At 51.4% G+C, this 27,056-nt stretch overlaps 1 protein-coding gene across 7 annotated transcripts in view; it reads right to left on the reverse strand.

Annotated features, from left to right (window-relative positions):
* adgrg6 (adhesion G protein-coupled receptor G6) overlaps positions 1-27,056 on the reverse strand; it is a 48,317-nt gene that overhangs the window by 18,220 nt on the left and 3,041 nt on the right. For 4 of the 7 annotated variants that reach the window (XM_047021435.1, XM_047021434.1, XM_047021437.1 and 1 more), the window contains exons 2-12: positions 25,422-25,507; positions 17,560-17,907; positions 14,492-15,103; positions 12,710-12,757; positions 10,256-10,321; positions 8,931-8,993; positions 7,950-8,015; positions 7,031-7,114; positions 6,142-6,204; positions 5,884-5,964; positions 5,505-5,588 (exon numbers count right to left, since the gene is read on the reverse strand). In XM_047021435.1, the coding sequence (XP_046877391.1) occupies positions 5,505-5,588; positions 5,884-5,964; positions 6,142-6,204; positions 7,031-7,114; positions 7,950-8,015; positions 8,931-8,993; positions 10,256-10,321; positions 12,710-12,757; positions 14,492-15,103; positions 17,560-17,907; positions 25,422-25,507 (1,601 nt within the window). The remainder of the gene's footprint in view (positions 1-5,504; positions 5,589-5,883; positions 5,965-6,141; positions 6,205-7,030; positions 7,115-7,949; positions 8,016-8,930; positions 8,994-10,255; positions 10,322-12,709; positions 12,758-14,491; positions 15,104-17,559; positions 17,908-25,421; positions 25,508-27,056) is intronic. The other 3 variants (XM_047021438.1, XM_047021439.1, XM_047021440.1) reach the window with 3 other exon arrangements.

The raw sequence follows: 27,056 nt of genomic DNA on the forward strand, positions 1-27,056 counted from the left end.
ACGTCTAGGTGGTTAATAAACATACTGTTCCCGGTCCACAGTCCACACAGACATGAAATATGAAAGCGAGCTTTACATTGGCAAGGGGCGGGTCTGTTGATGCCCGCTGCCATCCGGGGGGTGGTGATGGAGGGCTTTGAACCCTGGTGAGCACCAAGCCCTTTAGACTTAGTGGTTCGAGTGGGGGGGGTCTCAAAGGGGACAAAATACTGCTGTGGCAGTGGTGTGGGGGAGGAGTGAGCGTCTCTGTCAGCAGGGGGGGCGGGGTCAGTCCTGTGGCTGTCTCCGAGGCTCGCATTGCGGCTGGACCAGGGCGTTGGGGTGGGGGTGGTGGAGGTGCCAGGGGTGGGGGACGGGTCTGCAGGCTCCTGGGTGTCTCCAGTGGGGTTCTTCTCTGCGGGGGGCCTCGCTGTTCCGGAGCCAGCCTCTGGCAAGTGTGTGGGGGGCGTCGGAAGGTGTGGGGACAGGACGGCTGGGTCTGGGGCCAGGCCGGGGGAGGGGCTGGTAGAGTAGGGGTGTGTGGGCAAGTTGGGGGAGGAGGTGGCAGGGTGGAGTTCCGGGACCGGGTTGGGGGAGGGACTGGCAGGGTGGGGATGTCCGGGCGGGTTTGGGGAGGAAGAGGCTGGGTGGAGTTCCGCAGCAGGGCTGGGGGAGGGGGTGACAGGCTGGAGTTGTGGAGTCGGTCTGATGGTGGGAGTAACAGGGTGGAGATGCGGGGTCGGTCTGATGGCGGGGGTGGCAGGGTGGAGTTCCAGGCCAGGCCTGAGCTGTGGTTCTGCAGCAGCAGTGGTGTGTGTGTGTGAGGCTGAGGTAGGTTGTGCGTGCCTCAGGTCATCACCCAGAGTAGCAGTCGTGACCGTGGACGGATCGAGCAGCGTGAAGATGCCCAGGGAGAGAGGGGCAGTGGGGCTGATCAGATGAGCTGGCATGAAGGTTACACTGGAAGGCTGAATTTCAATTGGAGCAGGGGGCTGGACCACTGCTGCACTTGAAGGCTGGATATGAAGTGTTGCATGGGGCTGGATGTTGGCTGACCCAGGGACAGTGTTGGTGGACCGGTTCTGGGCAGGTCGCGGGGGTCTCCTCTGTCCTGAACTAGGCTGCACATTCAGGCCAGTGGTGGGCTGGATCTCAGAAGACATGCCCTCTGCCAATGGGCTCTCTCTGGATCCCTCAAACCAGATTGGCCAATCAGAATCCACGCCTAGAGGTCGCGTGTCCTCAGCCTGGCCAACCAGGGCTGCGGAGGATGAGAGGAATGCAGTGGAGGGCCGAGTGGGTGGGGAGGCGCCAGGCTTATGCTCCGCCCCGTCGGGCGACTCAGCCAATGATGTCACCCCGGTCGGCTGTGAAGGGGCGGGGTCGGTGGTCGGGGGGGCAGGTGGGGCGAGGGGAGGCGGCTCGCTGGGCGCGATCTGGCCTGTGCCACGAGTCCCCATGGGATGCCACACTGGAGGCATTGTCTCGCGCCGAGGGCTGGGCGTGTGTGTCTGCGGAGCGCGCGTGTGTGTGAGAGGAGCGTGTGTGTGTGTGAGAGGAGCGCGCGTGTGTGTGAGAGGAGCGTGTGTGCGTGTGAGAGGGGCGCGTGTGTCCGTGTGAGTCCCAGAAGCGGTGGGTCCGGCGAGTGTGTGTCCCCGGTCCGAGCGATGGGCGGAAGCCGCACGCGAGCTGTGTTGTGACGGCATGCTGCTGCGCAAGCTTGGCATCGAAGTTGGCACAGAGATTGGCACTGCGAGGGAGAGAGCGGGCACCGAGTACACAAGTCGTCCGTCCTCGTTAGTGTCAACGGTGCCATCGAGGGCACTCGCGGTGTTTGTGTGAAAGCTCCCGGGGTGTGCGTCTTCTGTCCCAGCGCTCGGGTGTTCCAGCCCGGCGTGTGTGTGTCGCCGGTCAGCCTGTGTGTGTTCTGTCTCGGGGTGTGTGTGTGGGCCGTGGCTGTGAGTGTGTCTGGAGTGAGAGCCCCAGCCTCCAGATGTCACTCTTAGCGTCAGCAGGCCAGAGAGAACACCCTCAGACACAGACGAGAGGGGGGGAGTGGTGCTCGACGGCCTCGCGTCCACTTCCCGTCTCGCCGAGAGCCCCTCCGTCCCATCTGTTACGCGCCGCGCGGTCGCCATGGCGACCGGAGGCCACGAGGCAGAGCCGAGGGAGGCTGGAACGAACGGGCGCCGTCCGTCCGTCTGCTCCTGGATCGTTTGGTCGGGTCTAGGAGCTGGCGAGGATGGAGAGGTGGAGGGGGGTGGGAGGGAGGGCTGCAGCTGGTCCGATGCATCGACGATGGATAGATAACGGGTGCGTGACCCACCTGCCTGCTCCCACAGGGGAGAGTAATCCAGTGATGGATGTCCCCGGGAGTGGGTTTGCACAGCCTCTGGTTGCGTCGATCCATACTGGGGCCCTTGAACTGGAACAGAGGCTGTGGCAGAAGCAGAGCTTTGGGTTACCAACTCTCTCTGGCTCCCTGGGTCAAACGCTCCCAGACTTGGAGTAGGTGAGACCAGATCGACGTTCGGGAAAACCGTCTCTGTCTCCTGAGAAGGGGCGAGATGACGTATATCAGGTCGAGTCTCAAGACTCGGATTGAGGTGTTGGGTTGAGGCGATGTCTGTGTGTTCACTGAGTTGTGTGTCTTCATCGAGTTGTGTGTCTTCGTTGACGTGTGTGCCTTCAATGAGTTGTGTGTTTTCATTGATGTCTGGGTTTTCATTGAGTTGTGTGTCTCCATTGAGTTGTGTGTCTGCATTGATGTGTGTGCCTTCATTGAGTTGTGTGACTGTAAGGACAGGTGTCGGAGATTCTGTGGGGGGGTTGTGGAAGAGTGTCAGCAACGAGGGAGGGGGGACAGCGGTCGCCGACAACACCGAATCACTTTGAACCTCTTTAAATGACTGGAGAAGAAAGACAGGCTCGGGGGAGAGGGGGGAGGCAGAGGAGAGGGGGGAATGTGCCGGAAGCTGTGAAGAACCACTGTAGCTGGTGACAGAAAGCAGCTCGGTGGTTGAAGACACAACGTGACTGGAATTCCTGACGCTTTGACTCGCCTCGACAAGCTCTGATATCAGGACCTGGGAGGGGGAGAGGGGCTGGGTGGGGAAGGAACCCGGGAGGGGAGCGGGCAGAGTGGCGCCGGAGTCGGAGAAAGGGGGGGGGTGGATTTGGGATGTGCCATCGAGAGGTTGTTGCAAAGATAAGGGCTGTATGGATATGGTAGGTGGGGGGGCTCGGTGAAATAGCTGAAGCTGAGTGTGAGTGATGGCGAGTGTGTGTCTGTGTGTGGGGGTGGGCGTGTCGTCCGTGAGTGTGTTGACGTGGTCTGTCGAGGTTCCGTCCGTGGCCATCTGTCCCTTCTCGGTTATCGTAAACGGTGCGGGAGTAAAGCTCTCCCAGGTGAGGGATGGCGAGAGAGAGGAGGCCTGCGGGGGCATATTTAATGAAGCGCTCATCTCTAGTGTCGGTCTACTGGAGATGCTTGGCGGGGTGCGCTCGCTTTGAACATCTGTCCACTCCTGAGCCTCAGGGATCAGTGCTGAGTTATGATGTGTCTGTCTCTCTAACCCTTGTGTCGTCACCTCCTGTCGCCCAGCCTCTGCAACCGCATCCCGAAGCAGAATCATCTCTGATGGGTTGTTTCGAGCTGCCCCGTCTCCATCAGGTCCAACGAAAGGGCTTTCCGTGCCACCGCTAGGCAGCGTGGGGATGGGGCTTGGAGGTGTGGGAGGGGTCGCCAGCGGGTCCTCCAATGAATATGCAGAGTCAAACTCGTAGAGACCGAATGGGTCTACCTCGGACAGGTCGACCCGTTCGTAGAGGAAATCCGTTTCCGATCCGGACCCGTACTCCTCCACAGCCTCGCTCCAGTTCCCCGTCGCGTTGTCACCGCTCGTGCCCAGTAGCGCCCACTGGGGCGCCACGGGCTTGTTTTTACGGTTGCTAAGCGATCCCCCGGCCGCGCCTGCGGGCGCCACCGGGGGAAACTCGTCCGCATCCTGCTCGTCCATCGGTTGCCATGGGATTGGCCTCTGAGGACCGCTCGAGACCTCGGACGCGGCGCCCGGTCTCCGGGAAGCCGACGAAATCGTCGGTGGGGAAGCACTCACCGCGGGTCTGGTGGAGGTGTGTGTGGGGGTATAGGTGTACGGCCGTGCGGCTGGTCTGGGCCGGGCGGCGGTGGGTGCGTGTCCGGGCATGTGGTAGGCCGGGGGCTTGGTGAGGTGGAGGAGGGGCCGGGGTGGGGCTCTGGTGGCCTGCAGACTCTCTATGGGTCTCTTCCTGCTTGGCCACACCAGAGGAGTGGAGATGAACCCCAGGGAGGTCTTCGAGCTGCGGGGGCCAGCGAGGACCGGGCGAGGGGGCCTGGGGCGAGGGGTGGAACGGGCCGGAAGAGGGGCAGGAGGCCCCAGGGATATCTTAGCACTGCGGGGGCCGCGATGGACTGGGGAAGGAGGGGGGTTTGAGTGAAGGGTGGAGGGGAGCTGGTCCAGGGAAGCAGGCCAGGAAACCAGGGTGGTGGTGGTGGTGGTAGTGGTGGAGGGGGGGGAAGGAGTAACGGTTGAGGTGGGCCGAGGAGGGAGGCGTAGCCACGGCCGCAAAAACACTGTTCTCTCCTTCTCTGTTGCCGTCGGAACCATGGAAAGAGGGGGTGAGGGGTTCAAAGGAGGTCACGTTATGACAACAGCAAACATTTTCATTTGAACAGCTTCAGTAACCAAATACACAACAGCGACAGCTAAGTCCTAGTCTTGTCATCTGGACATTTGCAGCCTGGTGTATCCTGATCATTATTGTTAGTATTTGATTACAAGGCTTTGAGAAAGAGACAACTACAGGAGCAAACTGAGAGGACAGAAAGAATAGAAAACAACTGAACAGAATAGGGTTGAAAGCAGTGTTTGTAGAGAACTCAACATTTGGACAGGTACAAGTACAGAAACATGTACGTCTGGTTCTCTCAGTTCCCCGGAATCCTGTAGAAGAGTGTGGAAGAACAGAGCTATCTTGGTAGCGAAGACAAGATGGCTTCCTTCCTTTCAATGAAGTGTCTCAAATTTGTGTAAAAAATTCTGGGAGTGCTACTACATTTCCCTCTCAACACATACAATAGCCATCTAGCTCACTAGTCACTACATCATACGATGGTCACTAAAAAGACCTTCTCACAATGGGTCAGTGTTAGCTGGTGGTAGTGAGCCTTGACCAAAACAACACCTAAAGCACTGCTTCAGAAACACTCTTTCGCACACACCTACACGCAAGACAATTAAGAAGATGAACCAATGGCCATACAGACTGACATTCTGCCAGACGTTCCTCCTAGTGACACACAGGATACGTGTCTATCTACCCAACCTGGCCACAAGTAGCAACGTGCCGAAGATCCCTTGATCCGTATCGATAACACCCAGAGACATAGGAACCCAGTGAATCAGTCACATACAGATTGCCATTGACCACCCAGGCATCCAGACTGACAGAGAGACAGAGGAGCACGTCACAGCTTGGCTTACCAGGTAAGGGGGCGCGAGTGGGAGCCAAGTTAGTAGCAGGCAAATTAGTAGTAGAGATCAACAACATGGGAGTAGTCTCAGTCGCTAGAGCAGAGGACACAGGATGAGGGGGAGGAAACAATGATATTTAGGATCAAATATTTGAGGTTAAAAAACATTCATGTGCCTTAATTATTATTTCGTTTCACAGTAATGCATGTGGTGACAATATTGTAGTAACATAGGAATGGCTCTGTGATGAAATGGTATCAATGTTTGGTATTGAAGTGAAACGAGGTTTAGGGGAGGTGGGTGTCTTTGGGGGCTATGTAGATGGCAATATCAATCTGGATTAGGCTGCACAAACCCCTAACTGCCAGGGGAAAGTATCCAGTCTTACCATGCGATGTGTAGTTAGGGGCTGGCGTGTTAGTGGTAGCGGTTTGTGACACAGGGGCTGAGCTGCTAATTCCATTTTCTGCTTGGAAGACGGAGGTTTCAACATGGTTACAGGCATGACGAGTGAGCACACAAAGTGAGTAAGGGCATGCATGGACAGGCAAACATCATGGTAGGAACATGGTAGCTCCGTATTCAGAAAGTCTTCAGTGCCGACACACAGTGTGCTATGTTCTAGAGTGTGCGGCGTCCATCTTACCCTGGGTGGTGCTGTAGAGCAGAGTGGTGTTAGTAGCAGCAGCTGTGCTTATAGGATGAGGCACTGACAAGGACAACAAAATGTAAACTGAATGATGTGAAGCGAGAAACTTAACTGACAAAGGACACACACATATAGGCTAACGTATACACACACACATGAAGTACAAAGTAAGTAGTGGTGGGCATAGATTTTTTTTTTTAATCTAGATTAATCTCACTGTAATCTTGGCGTTAATCTAAATTAATCTAGATTTAAATGGCTCATTTGAATTCCACCGAAGGCATTCAGAATATGTCTGCTACCCAAATAATGACTAAACGTAATTCTTTGAGAACGGGTTTCTCAAGCCAGGTGAGCGAGGAGATCAGTTAGCTTGGCTGATAGAGCTGTGCTGACGGGATTGCCTCGGTTGCACTCAAACAATAGTTTGACGACGACTCTTCCCCTGCGCTACATCAGTGCTTGACCCGGCATCTTACGCATTAGCTAAGGGATGCTTTGCGTTTAGGTGGTATTTGAGACTGGAAGAACTCCTACAGTAAACTAATTCTGCATAGCATCCACGCAAAAATATCAAGGTGAAAGTCATCATAGCTTGCGTAGTATAGACCCAGCTCCCAACGCAACTTTGAGAATAGATGAACGGCGATATTTTTTTTGTCGGCCGATAAGAGTCTCACGTTAACGCAGCACGTTACTGCCGATAACGGCCCACCACTAAAAGTAAGCAATGCTCTGTTGCTGAGTTAGGCCTCAAAATGTCTGTTGGATATGTTGATGAGAAGAAGAAGTATGAAGCTAATGGGATGATTTGAGCCTGAGAGTTAGCGGAGTTCGACAAAGTTATGAAATGCTGGCAGGACTAGGCTAGGAAAGCTGTGCTTACCAGTCGTGGTGCTGATGAGGGGTGACGATGACATGTTAGTGGGAGAAATTGTGATGACGGCAGGTGTGGTGATAGCAGGCTGGACTGGTGATATGAATAAGATTGGTGAGGAAAAAAAGGAAATGCAAGGCATCGAATGCATGCACGGAAATTACATCCGTCACACCCTCCACTTCCGCCTCCTAGTGCTAGCTAGTGTCTCTCTCTCTCCCTTCCTCTCCGTCTCTCTCTGTATGCCTGTGTGTGTGGAGGGGGGGTGGGGGGGTGGGCGTGGTTCTAATGTCCACCTACCGACGACATCATTCCTCACTCCCTCAGTCTACACACCTGCCTCATCATGTCACCAGCTTTGCGGTCTATCAATCCCGCCCACCCTGCCCTGCCCTCCTACCCAGCCTTCCTGCCCTACCCTGCTCTGCCCCCCATCCTGCCGAGGCCCTGCCCCCCTACCCTGCCCAGCCCCTGCCCTGCCCTCCTACCCAGCCTTCCTGCCCTACCCTGCCCAGCCCTTGCCCATTGTTCCCTACCCCTCTAAACCTTCAGCAAAGACCCCTTCTGAGTTACGTCCTTGTTCTGAGTGGTCTCATATATCTGGTTCCACTATAGCCTAGCCCCTGACAACATCACACGTGTCGGTTTGGTTAGCAGCTGTGGGTCAAATATGCAGAAAATACTAGATGTTCTTTTTTTCTCACAGGAACAATTTTCTAAGGGTGACTTTGAATTGAGCTTGTCTATATATTTTTATTCAACCTTACACTATGGTTGCAGACTTTATAATAATTTCTGAGGATATGATACAAACAAATTTGGCATAAATTCTTGGCATCCAAATCAAGTGCACCTGCTCATGGTGACGTACTGCACATCAGACCCAGGTGTAGGGTACAGATGGTAAGATATAGAGATGGAATCTTACCATTGGTGCTGCTGGAGGTTAGAGGCATGCTAGTGGAGGTAGTGGAGTAGGTGTTGGAAGACAGAACTGGTGGTGAGGTAGAGCAGAGACAGACAGCATGAGTGACTGACAGGCTGACTGACTGACTGGCTAGATGACTGGGAATGACTGGATGAATAGGCTGACTGACTGGTTTGTTGCATGACTCCTGTCTGACTAAATGACTAGCTGGCTGTCTGAGGACTTGCAGACAAGCTCCCTAACTGTCCAGCTAAGAAATGGTGTTGATTTATACAGTATATCTATGCATGTCCAGTGGCACTGACTTTTACTCCCTTCTGTCTTCTGTAGACTAGTCTGGGCAAACAACGATACAAATCTAGTTTAAAGGGGTGGGAGTTTGTTATTCCATACCTTGACTGTTACTGTAATTTGGCTAATCACAGGACACAAAGGTGTTGGTTAAGTAGTGATTCATAAAATAAGGCTTCAGATAGTACAACTGGCGGATGGGTTATTCAGCTGATAGTTTTTAATAAGTTGAAATTGGCAATGATGCTGTTGTAGTCCCTGATTATGAAAGTTTTTTTCGAGACATCTCGTGGGGGCAAAATTACAGTGTGAAAGGGAGAGGAAGAGAGGAAGAATTGGCAAGAAAGGAAAGAGAAGAGGGAGCGCATTGTGAGACCCACAGCCACAACCACTCATGACTGACGGCTGTCACTTTAATGATCCAGCTGCTTGCAGCTGCTGACCTTCTCTGTCCGAACATCTAAACACGCAGGGCAGAGCACTGGACCCTGTCTGGAGCTCCTCCGAGAGAAAACATGGTGATGGATGGTCATTCATTGTGTTCTTAACCCTTAAATAAGGAAATGGGCTGAAAAACGTAAAAAACAAAAAACCCCAAGGAGGGTTTTGTCGAGAAACAACAGTGTGAGGAGGAGGAGGATGAAGATGAAGCGTGAGCATGAGGAGGAGGGATGACGGGCTGGAACTCACCGGTTGTGGTCGCATTAGTAGCGATCATGTTAGTGAAGACAGGGGTGGTGGAAGTTAGAGTAGCTGGTGGGGGAGGGGGGACATTAGATGGATGTGTCATATACACAACAGAGGTATCAATGAAGCTATGACCGACAAGTGTGGAAATCTGGGGAACATCCCGAGATCAGTAATGTAATACTGAAGCTTCGAGTTCTACACATTCACTCAGGCTATTTCAGGTGCACCTCTATAGGAATTATCTGAAGAAACTATTTGAGTGAACGTTTTTGGCTGAGAAAGGGACAGACTTTAAATGCTCTTGAAACCCAATTTTCTAAAGTAATCAGTGTGGTGTGCGAACAGGCATACGAATTTCCATCCATTCCCTCTTCCCTGAATTGAATTTAGGCTTTCATCTATCCTTCTTTCAGTCGGTGGACATTTGCCCAATTTGACCAAGCTTGTCTTTCATGAGCAGAGACCATAAAAAATGACTTTTAGACTCCATCTTGGAGTCTGAAACAGTCAGTGTTCTCTCTGTTGATAAGCCGGATTTATAAAACTAGAATCCTCCGATTTCATCGTACGGTGTAGCGTCAGACAGCTCTGGGCTAAAGGACTGTGTGAGAACTGACATTTGGAAACTGGAAACTGTGGCTTGCTGTTAGCCGACCCCCTAACCCCTCTGTGACGACACGCCACTTAGCGAGACTCTCAGCGCTCATTTCTGCATCCGTGACCTTTTAGCAGGGGTCCCCCCCCAAGCAGGAAGACACATGTGCCCTCTCGCCCCCCCAACCCCATCTCTCCACGTCCCTCAGTTCTACTCCTGTCTTCAAACATCTTTTGCGTCTTTCCGCCTCTCTCCGGCATGCTCGCTCTCTCTTTCCTTGGCCTCTCTCTCCCTGTGGAGGAGAAGGTCTGCTTTCTCATGGTTCCTCAGGTCATCCAGGGCTCTGAGGAGACGAGGGCTTGTGCACATCAGGGGTTCTTGAACCAGAAACACCACTACTGGACAGACCTTGGAGCCACTGGGGGAGCTGAGGTGAACCCACAGGCTATATGTGAAGTTCTATTTGAGGAGTTTACGCAAATAGGTTCCCAGGAGGTCAGGCTGGGTTACAATAGGTGGAGTCTTATCAAATCAATTATATTCTACGAGAAAATAAAATACATCTATTAAGATCAAATCATTCATGAAATGACGCTTGACTCTTTTTCAGAATTGGTAGTAAGTGTTTCTTTTAACAGACGCGTTTATGTGTTAATGTGAGGTACACTCCTGTAACACTGGATGGGTTATTTTGAGCATTAGTAAAATCAAGGTATGTTTGTTTTCCTACCTGGGCAGCCCAGTCCAGGGGAGGCACAAGTGGTGGTGGTTGAAGTGTAGGTGGGCACAGATGTACCTTCAGAGTGGGTTGGAAAGACAAAATGAAATCACAACATAATCACAGATACGTATCCCAATGAGGTGGGGTTAGAGAGACAACACACACTACTGTATTCAGATCTAGTCCAGACTTTGGATCTTCAAATACAGTCGGAACATTTCAACTCGTAAATACTTAAGGTGAACTTGATTTAGCGTACCGTTCAGCCACATAGAAATCATAGGACAGTTCCAACAATTCGAATTGCCCTGTGTGCAACGGGAAAAGTCGAATCAAGTGTACCTCAAGTATTCCAAATATTTGAAATGCGTATCGAAGCCAGGTCTGCCCCACATGCGACACTGTGGTATTGTTAGCTGACAGGTCTCTTCCAGTCGGCTCTGCTTTCATGTGCTCCGCCCATGGAATGTGACCCATGAAAGATTTGAGTAACGCACCCCTCCACCACCACTGAAAAGCAGCACCATTGGGAAAACCAAGCAGGAATTTGAGTTATCATAAAAACACAGCTGTGTCGTTGAAAGAGACTGAAGGGTTTCATCTCTCCATCCTACCCCCACCCCCCACAGCTGTGAAGCGGTGCCCAGCTCTGCCACCTCCTCTCTGGGGGAAAAACCATGCAGAGCGGCCCCTCTAATCAGACGAGATATTAGAGATCAATATGTCTTTGTTTGGCCACGGCATATTTGCTGAATCTGTGTGTGTGAGAAAGAGGGGAAAGAGAGATAAGAGTGAGATAGAGAAGACCAAGATACACACCTGGGTTTGATTTATGTGTGAGGGGATAATTATAGGTATGATAACTAGCAATAGGAAGTAATGACTTGTCAAATGAGGGAGCAGACATTTTCTTTATTAGACGGGCGTATTCAATAACACTTGAGACAGGCACAGTATGATGAATACTGCTGCTGTCAGGGACTCCAATGAATGGATGACCAGGACGGAGGATAAGTCTATCGCGTTATGTCTCCGAGCTGGGCTGAGTTGTGAAACGTCCAGCTGAATGATCGAACGCTACTGTCAGGCCACAGATAAAAGGTGGAATACGAAGTACTTGGTTCAACTGAAGGACACGGAATAACGGCTCTCAAGTCTCACGCATTTCAGCCATTTCTCACGCTGTCACACAACGTCTTGTGTTTCTCACGCATTTCAACCATCCCTCACGCTGAAAAGTAAGGGATGACTTGTTCCGCTACATTCAATGAATGGCCGAGGCGCTGGCATACTGAGATTATACTCATCTCGAGTTATGAGTATAAGTTTGCCTGTGAGTGTGTGTACGTATGGGCGTTTCTATGCGCAGGAAGACTGTGTTGTACACGCTGTACGCGTGTGTGGATGTGCGTGTGTGACTTCTACACGTGTGTTCTCCCTGCGTGAGATGAGATCCTGGCTCCATCCTGTCTGAGAACTCAGATGAGAGAGACGCTAGTAAACATCGGGAGAGAGGGACCTGTGTGTACACTTCTTCTTTATCAGCTCTGACCTCCCAGAGAGATGAAAGACAACCAGATGGCCTGACAGGACACCGGACCTCTTATTAGCCCAGCGCTATTCCAAGTGCCGCCCACCAGTCTGACAATTAGCACAGCCACGCTAGCACTAGCCTTGTGCACAGGTCAGACCATTAGCACAGTGATAGCTTTACTCCTGTCCACAGGTCAAACATTTCTAGCTCTAGTCCTGTCAACCAATTAGCAGAGCGCTACTTCTAGTCTTATGCACAGGTCCGATAATTACCAAATGCTAGCTCTAGTTCTGTCAACAGGTTTAATAATTAGCACAGAGCTACTTCTAGTCTTGTCCAGAGGCCTGATAATCAGCACAGCATTAGTCGGAATTTCTCCAAGCATTTCTCCTAAGCCTTCCATGTCACATATGACTGATGAACTATGCTAGTCTGGACTAAAGCTTCTCCAGCCTCCTAGCAAGATCTCAAAGCTGGGTGTCAGTGCAGGATCGTTGTGTGTGTGTGTGTTTGTGTGTGTGTGTGAGGGAGAGTTGCAGTAGGACAACAAAGGTGTAAAGCAGGAGGGACAGACACTGGCAGTTTATTAGTGTAGGACTCAGCTGGTTGTCTGGGAATCATGCAGTGAACGTGTTTGTTAGCCATCTTGACCAGGTCTGTAAAACCAGCCAATGACTTGATGGTGTTGATGTTTTGAGTCGCAACAGCAACTTCTAGAAACAACCTACTGGGTAAAGATGTACAAGCTAGCAAACAATATGTACCCGATGAAAACATAGTAATTGTGTGTATCTGAGTCCTGGAAGCTTTGCAAATCAATAGTTAATGATGCAATGACATGAGTTGTAAACGATTAGTTGGCGCTGCCGTCTCATGCGTCTTGCTTACAGCGGTACCAGAGCAAGCGACATGTTGTTAGCAGCACTCACCACTAGATGGGGCAGCTGTTGTTAAGTGTATGCAAGTTGGGTAGCAGGCTGTGAAGAGAAGACATGGCATTAGCGGGCGTCACAGTAGCGGGCAGGGGGTCACATCAGACAGGGAAGGATACACAGGGCCCTGTAGGATAAACACAGCAGTTATCATCCTAACACACACGGACTGGTGACGTGCCGCACGGTTGAGGTGGCTCGAGTACACGTCAAACCATAACCGTGTCACATAGGGAGTTGAGGTGGAGAAAGAAATGATAAGCTATCCAATCGGGGGACGTGGTATGTGGAAACGGCAAAAACGAATACACATAAAAGCCTTTGTTAGTGTGTGAGGACTGCACGAGCAGAACAGTGTTGTCTTTACTGGGTCCCTCGCCCACCCTCTCCCTCTCCCCCCCTGTCTCCCCCCTCAACTTTCTCACCATCTCGGAATAAAGAGAGACTGGAGGACTGAAGGGAGGACCGAAGCTCAACTTTCCTTCGACTACAGCGGAGAGTTTGTTGACCGGGCTGCACAGTGCGTACACTGATGAAGTCTATCTGCTTTTAACATCTGCTGCGGTGGCGAAGCTATAGCCAACGCATGCGCACGCGCACGCACGTACACCCTGTGAAGTGTACTGTAGGTTAGGAAACAGAAACATTCATCTGGGATCCCTTGAGATGTGTGCGTGTGTGTGTGTGTTTGCGTGCGTGTTTGCGAGTGTGTGTTACGGCTACAGTGGTTCCAGATCATCCACACCCTATCCGCAGTTCCAACACTAACAGAGAGCGGGGAGGGAGGCTTAATGCTGGGAACCCCCTTCCTCTCTCTCCCGCTCTCTCTCCCCTCTCTCTCCCCCTCCTTCTCCTTCTCTCTGTCTCTCCTTCTCCTTCTCTCTCCCTCGCTCTCTCTCCCTCACTCTCCCCCTACCTCTATCTCCTTTCCTCCTTCGCGCTCCCTCTCTATTCCCTTCTCCCTTTCTCTCTCTCTCCAGGTTTGATGTAGCAGAGCCTGCGGAGCCGATCTGAACACCTCTCTGTCTGAGAGGCTGGCTGGACCAGGCTGGGCCACAGCAGATAGGGTTACATCCCCACAGCGAAGGAAAGGAGTCGGGCTCCTTTCTCTCCAGCCGTGGGTCCTGTGTGTGTGTGGGGGTGGGTGGGTGGGTGTGTGCGTATTCCTCGGAGACACATAATGGGGCTTGAGAAATGCATGATTCTGCAGTTGGTTTGTGGAGTTCAGCCACACACAGGCTTACTCTCTGGTGGGCACCACTCAGGGAACACGGTCTGGACCTCATCCACCACTCTCCGTCCTCTCCTCCGTGGCTGCTAACAGATGAACAATTTAACCTAGATTAGCTGTTAAAGATTAGCGGTCAATGTCGATTCGCGGTCCCGTGTGGAGATGTGTACCGACGTCCATGACGTTTCCGTTCATGGACGTTATTTGACACGACTTAATGGTTGTCTTTTTTTTCTGATTTGAATGACAACGATTGAGAATTGTGAATATTGACCACCTTCCCTCTGTTCTACTCAAGGCCTACCACAGACCTAACTTTCTTGTTTCGTTCTACTTACAACCTTACACAGTCCCACCACACTCTATTCACCCACTAAAAGCCTACCACAGTCCTACCTGAACCTCCCTCCTCGTAACGTTTTCCTCTACTCCGCAGTCCCTTGCTTGCTACCGTTCTACTCACTTTACACAGTCCTACCACATATTCTTCTTCTCCCTCCACTCAACCTACCGCAGTCCCAACCCTATCCCGCCATCGCTCTACTCACTGCAGCTGAGGGAGCTGTCGGTCTGGGCCTGGGACGAAGGGATGACCCAGTAGCTGTTGTCCCAGTCGACGACGTTGCCCGCCACGTCGCAGGTCAGCGCGGCCAGCTGCGACACGCTCATGGCGTAGTCCCACAGGCGGACATTATACAGCGTACCGTCCAGGCTGCTGCTCTGGCTGCCCAGCCGGAAGAGCCAGCCGGCCACCATGGACTTCCCGGCGGTGTTGGCGCAGGTCTTGGCGCGGTAGTTCCCGTTGAAGTAAAGCGCCACCAGGCCGGTGGACGAGGTCCACGTGAGGCAGAAGCTGTTCATGGTGGCGGTGATGTCGCTGGCGGTGATGATGGTCTCCACGGGGCACGCCTGCGCCGCCAGCACCAGCTCCATGCCGTTGTTGTTGCCGAAGCTGAACTCGACGCCGCTGCCGTTGCCGCTGCCCGACGAGTTGGCCTCGTAGGAGAAGATGGTCTCTGTGGCCTTCTGGCTGCTCCGCGCCATCTCGCAGCAGAACGTCAGGGACTGCAGGGCGGGGAACGTCACGGAGTTGGAGAGCGTCACCGCCTTGCCGTTGCCGTTGGACAGGGTGACCTTCTGGTTCCTCAGTGCCACGGCGACTGGAGTAAACAAACGGGACAGGACAGGACGAGGTGAGACATCCAGTGTGTGAGAGGACTGAGGAGAGACAGGCGAGAGAGGAGGAGGAGGAGGTGGAAGGTTGGATGTACAAGAGAGGCCAGGATAGGGGGGGGAAATAAAGAGGAGGAAAGAAGGGAGAAAGAGATGGGAGACAACTACAGGATAGGGGAGGACAGCAGAGAAGGAAGGAAGGAGAGAGAGAGACGGACAGAGGAAGACAGGAGAGGGGAGGACAGGACAGAAGAAATTCTAGAGAGAAGGATAGGGGAGGGCAGGAGAGAAAGAGGACGGCCATGAACCTTGTTAGACATGTGATCGACATCAGGAGAACCACGGAGACCTGCGTCACGTAACACGGGACACATGCTCACTCCAGATGGAAATGAGTTTGCCGTGTCATCACTTACCTGCGTCTGGCTTGTTTTCGCTAGATTCATGTTCCTCACTGGAGCCCACTACAACAACGTTCTAGCTCCGAGTCATCTCATAGGTTTTTAATGATGGGGGGGAGCAGTAACATTGGCGGTTTGCAGAGGTGGCTTGGGGAGCGATGAGGAACTCGACACCAAAACATTTACTTTCATGTACTTTATGACTCACTTCAAATGTCATGTTTTTCGTCTTCATACATCTAAATGAACAAGGTTTACAGGATGGGTGAAGAGAATACTCTTCAAAATCTATGTACCATGTACGTATTATTTCGGGAGGACATTGCACGTTGGGTGTCCCTGGTTGCACTGCACTGTTTACCAAATGTCCGACAAGTCTATTAAGCTCTATCTATGTGTCGCTTGTCTTGTAAATACAGGGACCTGGCCAAACAAACTCACTGGGATATCACTATTCATAGCATGTGCTGTGTAGGAGACACAGTGACACTGGATTCACTCCATGATTGCTATCAACGTCACCTGGATAATTGTTGATATAGCTACACAGTCAAATATATAGATATATGACCTTTAACTTAGTGGCCTTTTATTGTTCAGTTAGACAGGTTGCTCCACAGTCGATCCCAATACTCCCTTGTGCTTTTGTGCCATTTTTATAGCATATTTTCTGACACGTCTCATTTTAATGCGGTGCAAATCTGCTGTGCCGGTTTGTTGCTGTTGGCTAACACACACACACGCACATTGGCTGTGACAGCCAATTTGCAATGGAAAAACCGTGCTCAGCTCTGTCTGGGGTATCAGTGTGTGCCACAGTCCAGAAGCCCTTATGATGATGTGTGTGCGTGTGTGTGCGCGCGTGTGTTTGTGAACGTGTGCGTTTATATGTTGCTGATCTGTTGTCTGTTCCATCAGTTGCACGGAAATCCCAGAGGCCTTTACCCTGACACCCTCCCTCCTATCAGATGACCTGGGACAGAAGACAGCCTGTCACGGTGCCAAGGGGGCCAGGCCCAGGTTCAATAGGAGAGCCCATCATCTGGAACCAGAAGAGGGACTCTGATCTGGGAGGGTGGGGTGATCTCTGGATGAATTATTCAGTGTCGCTGCGGGCTGGAGCCCTGAGGGGGAGAGACCAACCCTCAAGCCGTGGAGCGGTGGACCATGCAGTATGTTTCCCTGGGACACCTGAGGAGAGACGACGACCAAGTCCTGGGCTCCTCCGTCCCGACCCGGTCTCTTACTGGCTCGCAAATCTCTTGAGTTCCATGGTTGGGGAAGATTGGCTGCCACGGTTTCTTGTGTCTAGGTTTAATAGTGCGGTGGTCGATGTCCCTCTCTGTCGCTTTTTCTTTGTCTCGCACACACATACGCTCTGTCTTTCCCTTGTTCCCTCTCTATCGCTCTCTCTCTGTCCGTCTTTCCTTGTCTCGGACACAAACACTCTCTTTTCTCTCTGTCTTTCCCTTGTTCCCTCTCTATCGCTCTCTCTCTGTCTCACTCTCTCTCCATCGCTCCCCTTATGAACTAAACTAATGGGGCTGAACAGCTACAGATCTCTTCTCAGGCTGATGGTTAGTTGCTGGGAGTTCTATATGGACAGAAGGGAGAAGCTCTTCAGACTGCAGGCTTCATCCATCCTATGATCTGGGTGTGTTACATACAAGACTAGGCTGTGGAAAGATTGTTGTTATTTTCTGAGTGTTTCCAGCGTGGAGAGGTGAGTGTTTGGTTATAGTTAAGCATGTGGCTGAGGTTGGAACGGTTAGTATCATGACTGAGGTTCATGTTGACGTGCAAATCCCCAGCGCAGGCCTCATCCATAGCCAACGAAGAGAAATCTGCATCGGTGTCATTCTTGGCTCAGCGGAATAGAAAATAAACGAATGCAAAAAATACGAAACATAAGAAATAAGTAAGGATGACACAAAGTAGGCCGCAATTGGAATACTAAACAATGTAAAAAAATTATGAACAAATCATGAACAAATCATTCAAACCAAGGTAAACAAAACTCCTCCCTTTACCGCTAAGCCTACCTTGCCTGTAACTGACACTGAATCCCCTCTTCTGGACGCTGAAGTCGGAGTTGAAGGACACCTCCATGACGTTGCCCGTGGAGTTGAGCGTCAGGCCGTTGGCCGTCAGGCCGCAGAACTTGACGTCGGCGTTTCCCGTGCTGACGATCACGCGGTCGTAGATGCAGCCCAGGGCCTCCTCCAGCTCAAAGTCCCGGAAGGTGAGCTGGAGGATGAAGCCCGACGGAGCCTGCAGCGTCCACTTGCAGGCCTGGGACTTGGGGTATTCCTGGGGGTAGCACGGCGAGGTGAACTCCCCCTGGGGGGCTGTCAGCACCTGGACGCAGTCCAGCTGGCACTGGCTCAGCACTGGCCAACCAAAACAGGACGGAGAACCGCGGGGTCAGTATCCCTGCTCGACGCCGAGTTGAGGAGTCGAGGGGAGGAGGAGGAGTTGAGGGGCACGAGGACGCAACTTGACGGAGTCAAGTGGACAAGGAGTCAGGAGGACACGGAGACAGGGAGTCGAGGACACAAACGGACAAGGAGTCGAAGAGACAGGGGACAAAGACACCATGCCGAGAGGGTTGAGTTCAGTCAGGGTCATTCTGTAGTGAGTTGAAGGTGAGGTCACCTTCTAGGCTTCGACAGAGCAGGACAGGTCAACAATGGGAGGAGCCAAGTCACCAGGGCAACAATAGGGGAGAGATTGGGGAAGAGGTCAGACAGACAGACAGACAGGGGTTCCAGACCCCTGAGGGTAATTGACAGAAATAGAGCCCTGTTCAAAAGCAACCCAGCGTTTTAGAACGGAGATCATGTTTTTGATCGACGTTTGCAAGATGTCAACGGTTCAAGTCTTACAGACAGTCTTTGCGATAAGATGGACGTTCGAGAACGACAGCTTATCGCTCCCCGCTGTTGTATCTGAACGCTGCTTTAGGTTACATGATGGGTTTGTTGCAATGTTAAACTGGTATGCCAGTAGCTCACAACCCTAAATCAGTTCAGATCAGGGGATACTGACAGCCCAGTCATAGATGTGAGAACATGCACAGCAATACGGGAACACTCACAAGGTTAGGGCACCAGCCAAAGAAAGCGACAGGAATTAGAAAGTTCTAGACAGAGACAAAGTTCCCAAAGGGGGTCAAAATCTCTCAAAATCATGTTTCTAAACTATGAATGCACCCGTAGGAATTATAGCTTGTATTAGGATCTGTACAAGGGAACCTGGATGGAGACTATGTGCTAGGAAACGATTTGTGAATGTTCTGGAAGGAAAAAGCCAACGTGTTCGGAAAACAATGACTAGTGTTGATCCTGCTGGCAGGGCCAATGGGATCCAAACCCACAGAGCTGTAGGAGTTGCCCCCCCCACCCCACCCACCCGCACGCCGGGGGCTGTAATTAAGGTTGTAAGCGATGTCGTTGATCGTCATCCAAAAAAAGACCCCGCCAGCCACTTCTGCATAAACAAACACTGTGACTGTGAATAACACATTGGAACGGGAGCGAGACATGCTTTGTAAACAATCCAACTCAATTCAAACTGGTTGCACTGAAAGGCTGGAAAACTGGCTGGCTGTCTCTCAAGGACTGACTGACTGACTGACTAAACGACTGGCTGGTATTCAGAAGTCTCAATACAGTAGTTGTTTAAGAGTTTTGGAGGCCATCTTTCACTACAGCATAATCACCTCGTAGATCCCTAAACCACTGGCTGTCTTCTATAGAGTCTCCTTTCACTGAGCTACATTACACTGAGCGTGATTAGAATCTCCAGAAAGTCATCTGTTGCTGTGAAAGTCCTCCATGTAAGACATATCAGGAATCTTTCATCCATCCAGACACCTCTCTTCTCCTCTCTCTTGTCCTCTATCATCTCTCCTCCCCTCTTTCCTCACTCTTTCTCTCTTCTCTCTCTTTTTGTCTGTGCTCTTTTCTCCCCTCTCTTGTCCTCTCTCTTCTCCTCTCTCTCTTGTTTGATCTTGTTTCCTCTCGTTGCCTTGCTTCTCCCTGCTACCCTGTAACCCTGAACCCAACACCCAACACTCCCTCACCCTCCCATCCCGCCAGACCCTCAGCCTCACCCTGTCTCCTTTCCCGCTGTCCCCTGCCCCCCGACCCTACCCACCCACGACTCTCACAGTCCTCCCCAACCCTCTCAACCTGCCCCCTCACCTACACCCCAAGCCCACTAACCCACCCTTCCTTCCCTCACCCTCTTACCCTCACGGCCGTCCCCCTGTCCTCAATCACAGCTTACAATAGCTTTGGTCTGCCGACCACTCCCTCTCTCTCCCCCTCTCCTCCCACTCTGGCTCATTACTGCTGGCAGCCCCCTCCTGCACAGCAGAATGACACAGCAGACCTGTCAGCCCTATGGGGAACCCCAGCGAGGGGATCCGATCCTATGTCCAACAACCCTTCACAAAGCTGGAAAAAATAGGTTTGTTTGAGGTGTGTGCGACATGGTTTGTTTTTCCTTCCTTCCTGCCCTCCCAGACACGCATTCTGTACGCCTCCCTCCCCTCCCCTGGCGCTCTCTCTGAGGCTCGGTGCCGTGTGAACTATCTGAGGGGACAAACACCTTCTGCGGCTGGGACAGCCACTGTGACGGGGGTGTGGGGAGAAGGGGGTGTGGGGAGAAGGGGGTGTGGGGAGAAGGGGGTGTGGGGACCTGCGGGGTGTGGGGTTCCCCGTCGTGCTCTTCCATGACATACTCGCTCACCTACGCACGCACAGACCGCGGGGAGCCCCCGTAACGGCCTCTTCTGCAGAGATGTATCTCGCGCTTGGCTCATTAGAGGCAGGGAGGAGGGGAGAGAGGGCGACCGGGAGAGAGGGAGAAAGAAAGGAAAAAGGGGAGCGAGAGAGGAAGAATGAGGGAGAGGGAGAATGAGGGACAGGGAGACTGAGAGAGAGAAAGAGAGAGATGGAAAATGAGAGAGAGAGGGAAAATGAGAGAGAGGGTGAATGAGAAAGAGAGAATGTGGGTGAGAGAAAGAGAGAGGCACATTTGCCTTGTGAGTCATCAAGTGAGATGGGGGGGGGGGGAGAGGGGCATGGCCAATTAACTTTCAAAACCAGTTGAAAGCAGCAGATAAGACTGAAATCGAGTTGCCACTTCAACCTCCCCTGCACAGAGTTGGCAGATAACACCAGATATGTAAGTAATCAGGTTCCCTCGGTGAGTCTTGCACTGTGGAACCCCTAGGGCAGGTCTCCCTTGACACGCAAAGACACCTAAATCAAGCGAACCTCAAGTATTGTCAACATGCCACATTATACACCCCAATGTGCTTACGGGAGTGTGCGTTGCCTCGTGGTTTCCAGAGAGCTGGATAGTTTTAACGAGGCCAGCGTTCTGAACAAACTTCACGCCGAGGAGGAAGAGCTCCGCTCGAATGCAAATTCCCAGCCATGATAGCATCGCTGGCGGACATGTTATAACGAGACCCACTTGTCGCTCAAAGAGCTGTGGACAGCTGAGTAAAATGGCCACCAGGACAACGGTACAGGACAGTCACAGCTAAGGCGGTGTCTGTTTGTGACCTTGTAGGAACGACGCTCTGTCTTCTCTGAAGAGAAACCTACTCTCGTCACAGCCCAAAAAAATCTTTGCCGATTCCAAAGTGTCTGCCATCTATTTCGTGATACCTCTCCCCCAGCCCCAACAGGGCCGTCCCGATCGGCAACATCGGCAGAGATAAACTCAAACCCGCAGGGTTTAATCCAACACTTCTGGTGACTTACCCTGTTTCTCGGACCAACCGGGGTTAGGAATCGGGTGCGGTTACTGTTGTGCAAGCAAACAGAACGGAGCACGTCGGAGTGTCGTAAACAGGTTGTTTCTGCAGAGGAAGGCCCCCACATTCGCCTCCCGGCAAACTTGGCAACCACGGAAACAAACAAACCCCACTGCGAGGGACTTTCAACTCAGTCCTACAGGTTTTATATCCGTTAACATCGACTGCCAGGAGACACAGGAGGATTTAAATCAACCCAAATTGGAACCCCCTAATGAGTGTGTGGACAGTGAAATACTGCTTATGCAGGCTGGCATGAGCTGCGTTAGCACTGAGGAGAGTGGAGTGGGTTTGTTTTTTTATGGTCTCGTTTCTAGATGCACCACTTAAGAGTTCTGGCAGATGGCCTGCACGCTGAAACACAGGAGGAACCTCCGCCAGGGAAGTGCCATGGATTCGAACCTTTTACAGGTTTACACATACCACATCTGCAAAGTCATCAAGCCCTCTTTTCGTTGAGGATCACATGAACACTTGCTTCTGGATTGAAATGTTGAAGCTTAGGAGAATTAGGAGGAAGGGCGCTATCTCTACACACGTGAACATTTACAGGGTAACTGACCAGACCGGTCAACCTGCAGGGGTAAAAACACGTTTGAGTGGAGGGACTTGGGGATCCCACAGTGCAGTAAAGATATGTGTCTCTTAACAGTCATCATATACTTTTCCGTTATTTATTCAAACAGACATCGCCAGTGTCCAAGCAATTTGAGAGACATGAACATTCCTATTGGTTTATTACCCCAAAGGATGAAAAATAGTAGCTAAGTTAAATACTTGTAGCTATATAACTTTGATATTATTTTTCGTCAACTTTGTTTCGCCAACGTCTCATATTCTGAGAGGTTTAGTCAAACAAAAGTTGTGTTGGTTAAAAAACCTTGTCACCTCACAACCCTTCGGACAAACCGGGGGACGTTTCATAACCTTTGGCTCAAAGGAGAGTAAGAACAACCATTCGACCGCCCTCCTTTCACGGTCCATACTCAAACCCAATGGGGAACGGGAGCTGCAGTTGACAACTGGACCCAGTGTGTTTTTGCAAAGGAGAGTGAAGTCACTGTTGGATGTACCAAGCTACTGGAATGGCCTGCTGTTTTACAAGGCAGTGTGTGTGTGTGTGTTTTTTGTAGGTGTTTGTGTTTGTGTGCTTGTAGGTTTGTGTGTTTGGGTATGTGTGTGTGTGTTTGTAGGTGTGTGTGTGTGTGTGTGTGTGCGTGCGCTTGTAGATTTGTGTGTTAAGGTGTGAGTGTGTGTGTAAATGTGCATGTAGGTGTTTGTGCGTGTAATCCAGTGAGTCATGGGGACAAGCCGAGGTAAAAACAACAAGCTTGTTGATGTGTGTGTGTCCTGCTAACATCCTAATGAGACCTGGAAAAAACCTAACCAGCCCTTCAGGGACTGGACCTACCTACCTACCACACACACAGACACACACACACACTGTATCCTCTCACAAACAACCAGAGTGTCCATGTCAATCATACACTGATTGTTGTTTCTGAGGAACTACTGTACTTCTAAGAACGGGGGTACAGTTTCTGGTGAGTGTTTCCACACACAGCCAACTATGGAAAGTGCTCCTCGTTTCAGAAGAAGGCATCTTTGTTTTTCAGGATCGAACCGCTTCCTGGTGTGTCAGCCCGGCATTCTATAATGACATGTTTTCAACGTGATTGTATACAGAATGAAAAAAGGAGGGGAAAAAAAGAAACATATGTATTTGTTTAACTGTCCAAGGGAGGCTCACTGCAATTCAAACCACACGCGAGTCTCAGATTACAAACTCAAAGTTGAGCTGTGTAGTTACGTGCGTGTGTGTGTGTGAGGGGGATTAGGTTGGGGCACAGAGCTGGCGTTGGTGAGGCGTAGCAGAGGCCAGCCAGCTAGAAAGAGAGGAGGAGAGGAGACCTGAAACAATCGCTGATACCCAGCCGACTAAAAATAGACCCTGAGACCGAGAGAAAGATGACAGGGGTGGTGGAGGTGAGGGGTGTGTGTGGAGTGACCTCTAAGAAGGCTCTAATCCCCTGGATGAGGTCGCTTCCAATAAGCTGCCCTTTAGTGTCTCTCACCCCCCCCCCTCTCTCTCTCTCTCTCTCTCCTTCTCTCTATCTCTATCTCTCTCTCTCTCTCAGGTGTGTCTGTGCTCTTGTTTTTCCTTGTTTTCTCTAAGGGGATTTTTGACGAACATTGAGTGCATCCTTCCAGAGGGGTCACCGGGAGGGGGAGGACCGGAGGAGGAAACGGGGAGGAAAAAGGAAGGATGAGCAGAGAGTAGAAAGACAGGGGAGAAAGGGGGAGCGGGAGGAGAAAAAGGAGAAGATAGGTAGACTGGGAGAGAAGAGGCGGAGGGGGAGAGAGGGGTGGGACAAGATGAGGATGAGGAGAGGAGGAGGGAAAGCGGACCCGTGTAGTTCAGATCAGTTGTGATCTCATCTCTAAATACGCCATCGCAGATAATCACACATACCCACGTACGAGTTCCCCAAAGAGTGTGTGGATTGCGAGGCTGTGCCGGAGCCCGGAACACACCCAGTGTGTTGTGAAAGTGACGAAACACTCTGCCGCAGAACATGGCCTCTCGCGTCCCCAGGGACGCCAGTGGACGAGAGGGGAAACTCTGCATTCCAGCTAAGCTGCGGTACGAGCTAGCTGTCCAATCGCGGGAGACAAGCCACGGTTTCCATGTGGATTTAATCAGGGGCTGTTGACAAGTCTGATAGCCGGGGAACCTCCTACAACGTTGTTGTCTCTGTCAGAGATACACTGTGCTTTGCTGTAGTACTGACAACACCGTTACATTGTCCTCTACAGCATTGCGGACACCGTTGTAAGACACCAGCCGACTTTATCTCCTGGCCACAGTACAGCACGGACCATGTCTGAATCCTTAGCTTGACTGGACATGTTCCTAAGTCCGCAAAGGAAAATTCATTCTATTCTTCCCCATTTACTTTGTAACTCACAACCTTCAAACGGAAATGCTTTCAACCTCAGCTTCATGATGCTCCGTTTGTGGATGGGAGCATTCTGAGATATTTCCTCACAAGTTCAATGGCACACAGGTTGAAAGCAAGCTCTCTTGTCCTGCTGGAGGGTACCTACCCAACCAAGAGCTTTGTCCGTGAGGAGGAAGGCGAGGGCTCCTCTACCCTCTCACCACTCGTGTTCCTCACAGAACAATTCAAAGCCTGAGGTCCAACCCTCTGACCTAGCCCAGGTGACACATTGTTATGGCAAACCGTAGAAAGGTAGAGGTGGGGGGATGGGAGCTGCACTTGTGAAATGCATATAACAGACATGAGAAACATTAGACTCCAGCACAGACCCTGAAACTGAGTAAAATCGCATTTGGGACCTTCCCTCTGCAGCAGTGGTTCTCAAAGTCGGGTCCCCGGACCCCTAGGGGTCCGCAAACCATAGCCAGTTAAATAATTTGCCATAAATCATAACGTTGGAAAATTGTGCGGTATCATTAAAAAGTGACAAAGATATTATAATCTACAGATGGGGACCATTTTCACCAATACAACAAGCATATTGTGTCCAGTTAAGAGCACAAAGGGTATGCTGAATGGGTGTTATGATTATGGAGGAGTCCTTGGAAAATGTTCAACCCTGTAAGGGGTCCCTGGCCCCCAAAAGTTTGAGAACCCCTGTTCTACAGGATCAACATTTGGAAGGCCGCTATCGAGCTATGCATGAATGGTGAGACCATGACAGGTTGGGGGAGGGGGGGGGGGGGGTGTTGTGGTGGGCGGACGGGGGTGAGAAGCAGAGGATGCAGAAGCCCGATGAGCGAAACGGAAATGAGGATGAAAGGATGGCGGCGGGGAGAACGGAGGGAGGGCGATGGCAGCACAGAAGGAAACACATCAAACTAAAACCGTGACTGAAAAAAACCAACAACAAAAAACATTTGAAACCACAGAAAAAAGGACACGAAGGACGGTGGGGACATTTTACATCGGAACAGCATGTCTTCTGGCTTTTCATGACATGAAAAATGTGTTTTATTCAAACAGTAGGGAGGTGTGGGGTCAGTCGAGCAAAACGTGACTTTCCTACCTGAGGTTAGAGTCAGCAGCAGCTGGGTGACTAGGAGGACATGACGGAACTTCCACCTGCACCTTCCTGTTTGCTGGTAGGACTCCCTGGCAACCAGCAACAAAAACCCAGTTAGTGGAGAATTACAAGAGGGCACACACAAACTGTCCTGTACACAGGCTTTATACAAAAAAAGAAAGCGCAAACATGCTCACGAGCAAACACGCTAAACACACACTCGAGCGAAAGCGCGAGCGCCCACGCTTCGTTGCTGTGCGAGCGCGGAACACGAGCAGGCACGCACACACACACCCACACACACAGACAGACACAAATCCACAGAGCTTAACCATTTCTGTATTCATTTGGATGAGTCTGCAATTTGTGTCGAGCTCGAAGGTTGGGAGAGTGTATTTGCGGGTGGAGAGGACACCGCACGATGGGTCTGGCTCGGTTGCCGTGGAAGCAGGAAGCGTTCTCCCATGTCGGACCTCAAAGCTCCCAGATAGCTTACCGTCAAACAGGCCCCATTAGTCTGCTCCTCTCAACCCCAACATCACACAGCAGAACATCTTAAATCAGTCCCTCAACTAACTCTCCATTTTTCAGATGTTAGAGACTGGATGCCCAGAACATGATGTTCAGCTCATCTCTTTATGTAAGTAATGGGAGGATAAAGTACTTGATATATATTATATCAACTGACATAGATAAAAAAAGAATGTGAATTTACTTTGTGTGAGTGTGTGTCTGCGTGTGCGTGAATGAAACAATGTTATCACTACCCTTAAGTATCTGTAACGTTGTGAAATCTCTGAGGGTTGACTCAAGTCCTGCTCAAATAAAACCTTACAAATGTTCACAAGCCAGCAATCATAATCAACCCCCAGCGAAGCTTTCTCAATCCAGGAGCCATTGTTCCGAATGCAGACTATAAAATCAACGCTCAGGGGCGACACACACAAACACACACACACACTGAAACAAGAACCAAAATTGTAGTGCTCCAGTTCCAGATCATTCCGCGGGTCTGGGTTGCTATTAGCTAATCATACGGTGCTCAAATGGATCCAGAGGCTAATGTCCTGGACTGAGAGGCTGCCAGACGCTCCAAGAAGTACCCAGGGCTGGACCCCCCCGGTCTGGGCCGTGCTCCACGGCTGGTCTTCATACAGTACATGCTCAAAAACCTCTGTGGGTGCATACATACGAGTGAGAGGGCCCCTCGGATTGGGGCCACCTTCTGCACCAGGCAGAGACCCTCGTGTGTGGGAACGACGGTGAGGACCCTTCATGTTTCATTCAATAAGCTACTGGAGGTGGTGTCTGCAGCCCTCTTCCCCATACTGTTCTCCTTCCTTCCTTTCTTCCTTCCTGTTTCTCCTTCTTCATCCTTGTTCCTGTCTACAGAGTGTGAAACCAGGAGGGAGACAGTCTGCCGCCCATCCACTATGCTGTTCCCGTGACCAGGGTCCGGATTTCGATCCCAGCACAGGGAAACATTTTTCTTTAACCCTGACCTTTTCTTTTGTTGTTGTTTGGAGTCAGCCTGACCCTAACCACACGTTTGATAGCTAACCTTGGCCCTTCCCACACACACTGGCTAAGCTCGTACAAAGGCCACACAGATGAAAGACCCGACTCCGACCCTCCTTT

The sequence above is a fragment of the Hypomesus transpacificus genome, chromosome 6 (assembly GCF_021917145.1).
Source record: "Hypomesus transpacificus isolate Combined female chromosome 6, fHypTra1, whole genome shotgun sequence".
Taxonomy (NCBI): Eukaryota; Metazoa; Chordata; class Actinopteri; order Osmeriformes; family Osmeridae; genus Hypomesus; species Hypomesus transpacificus.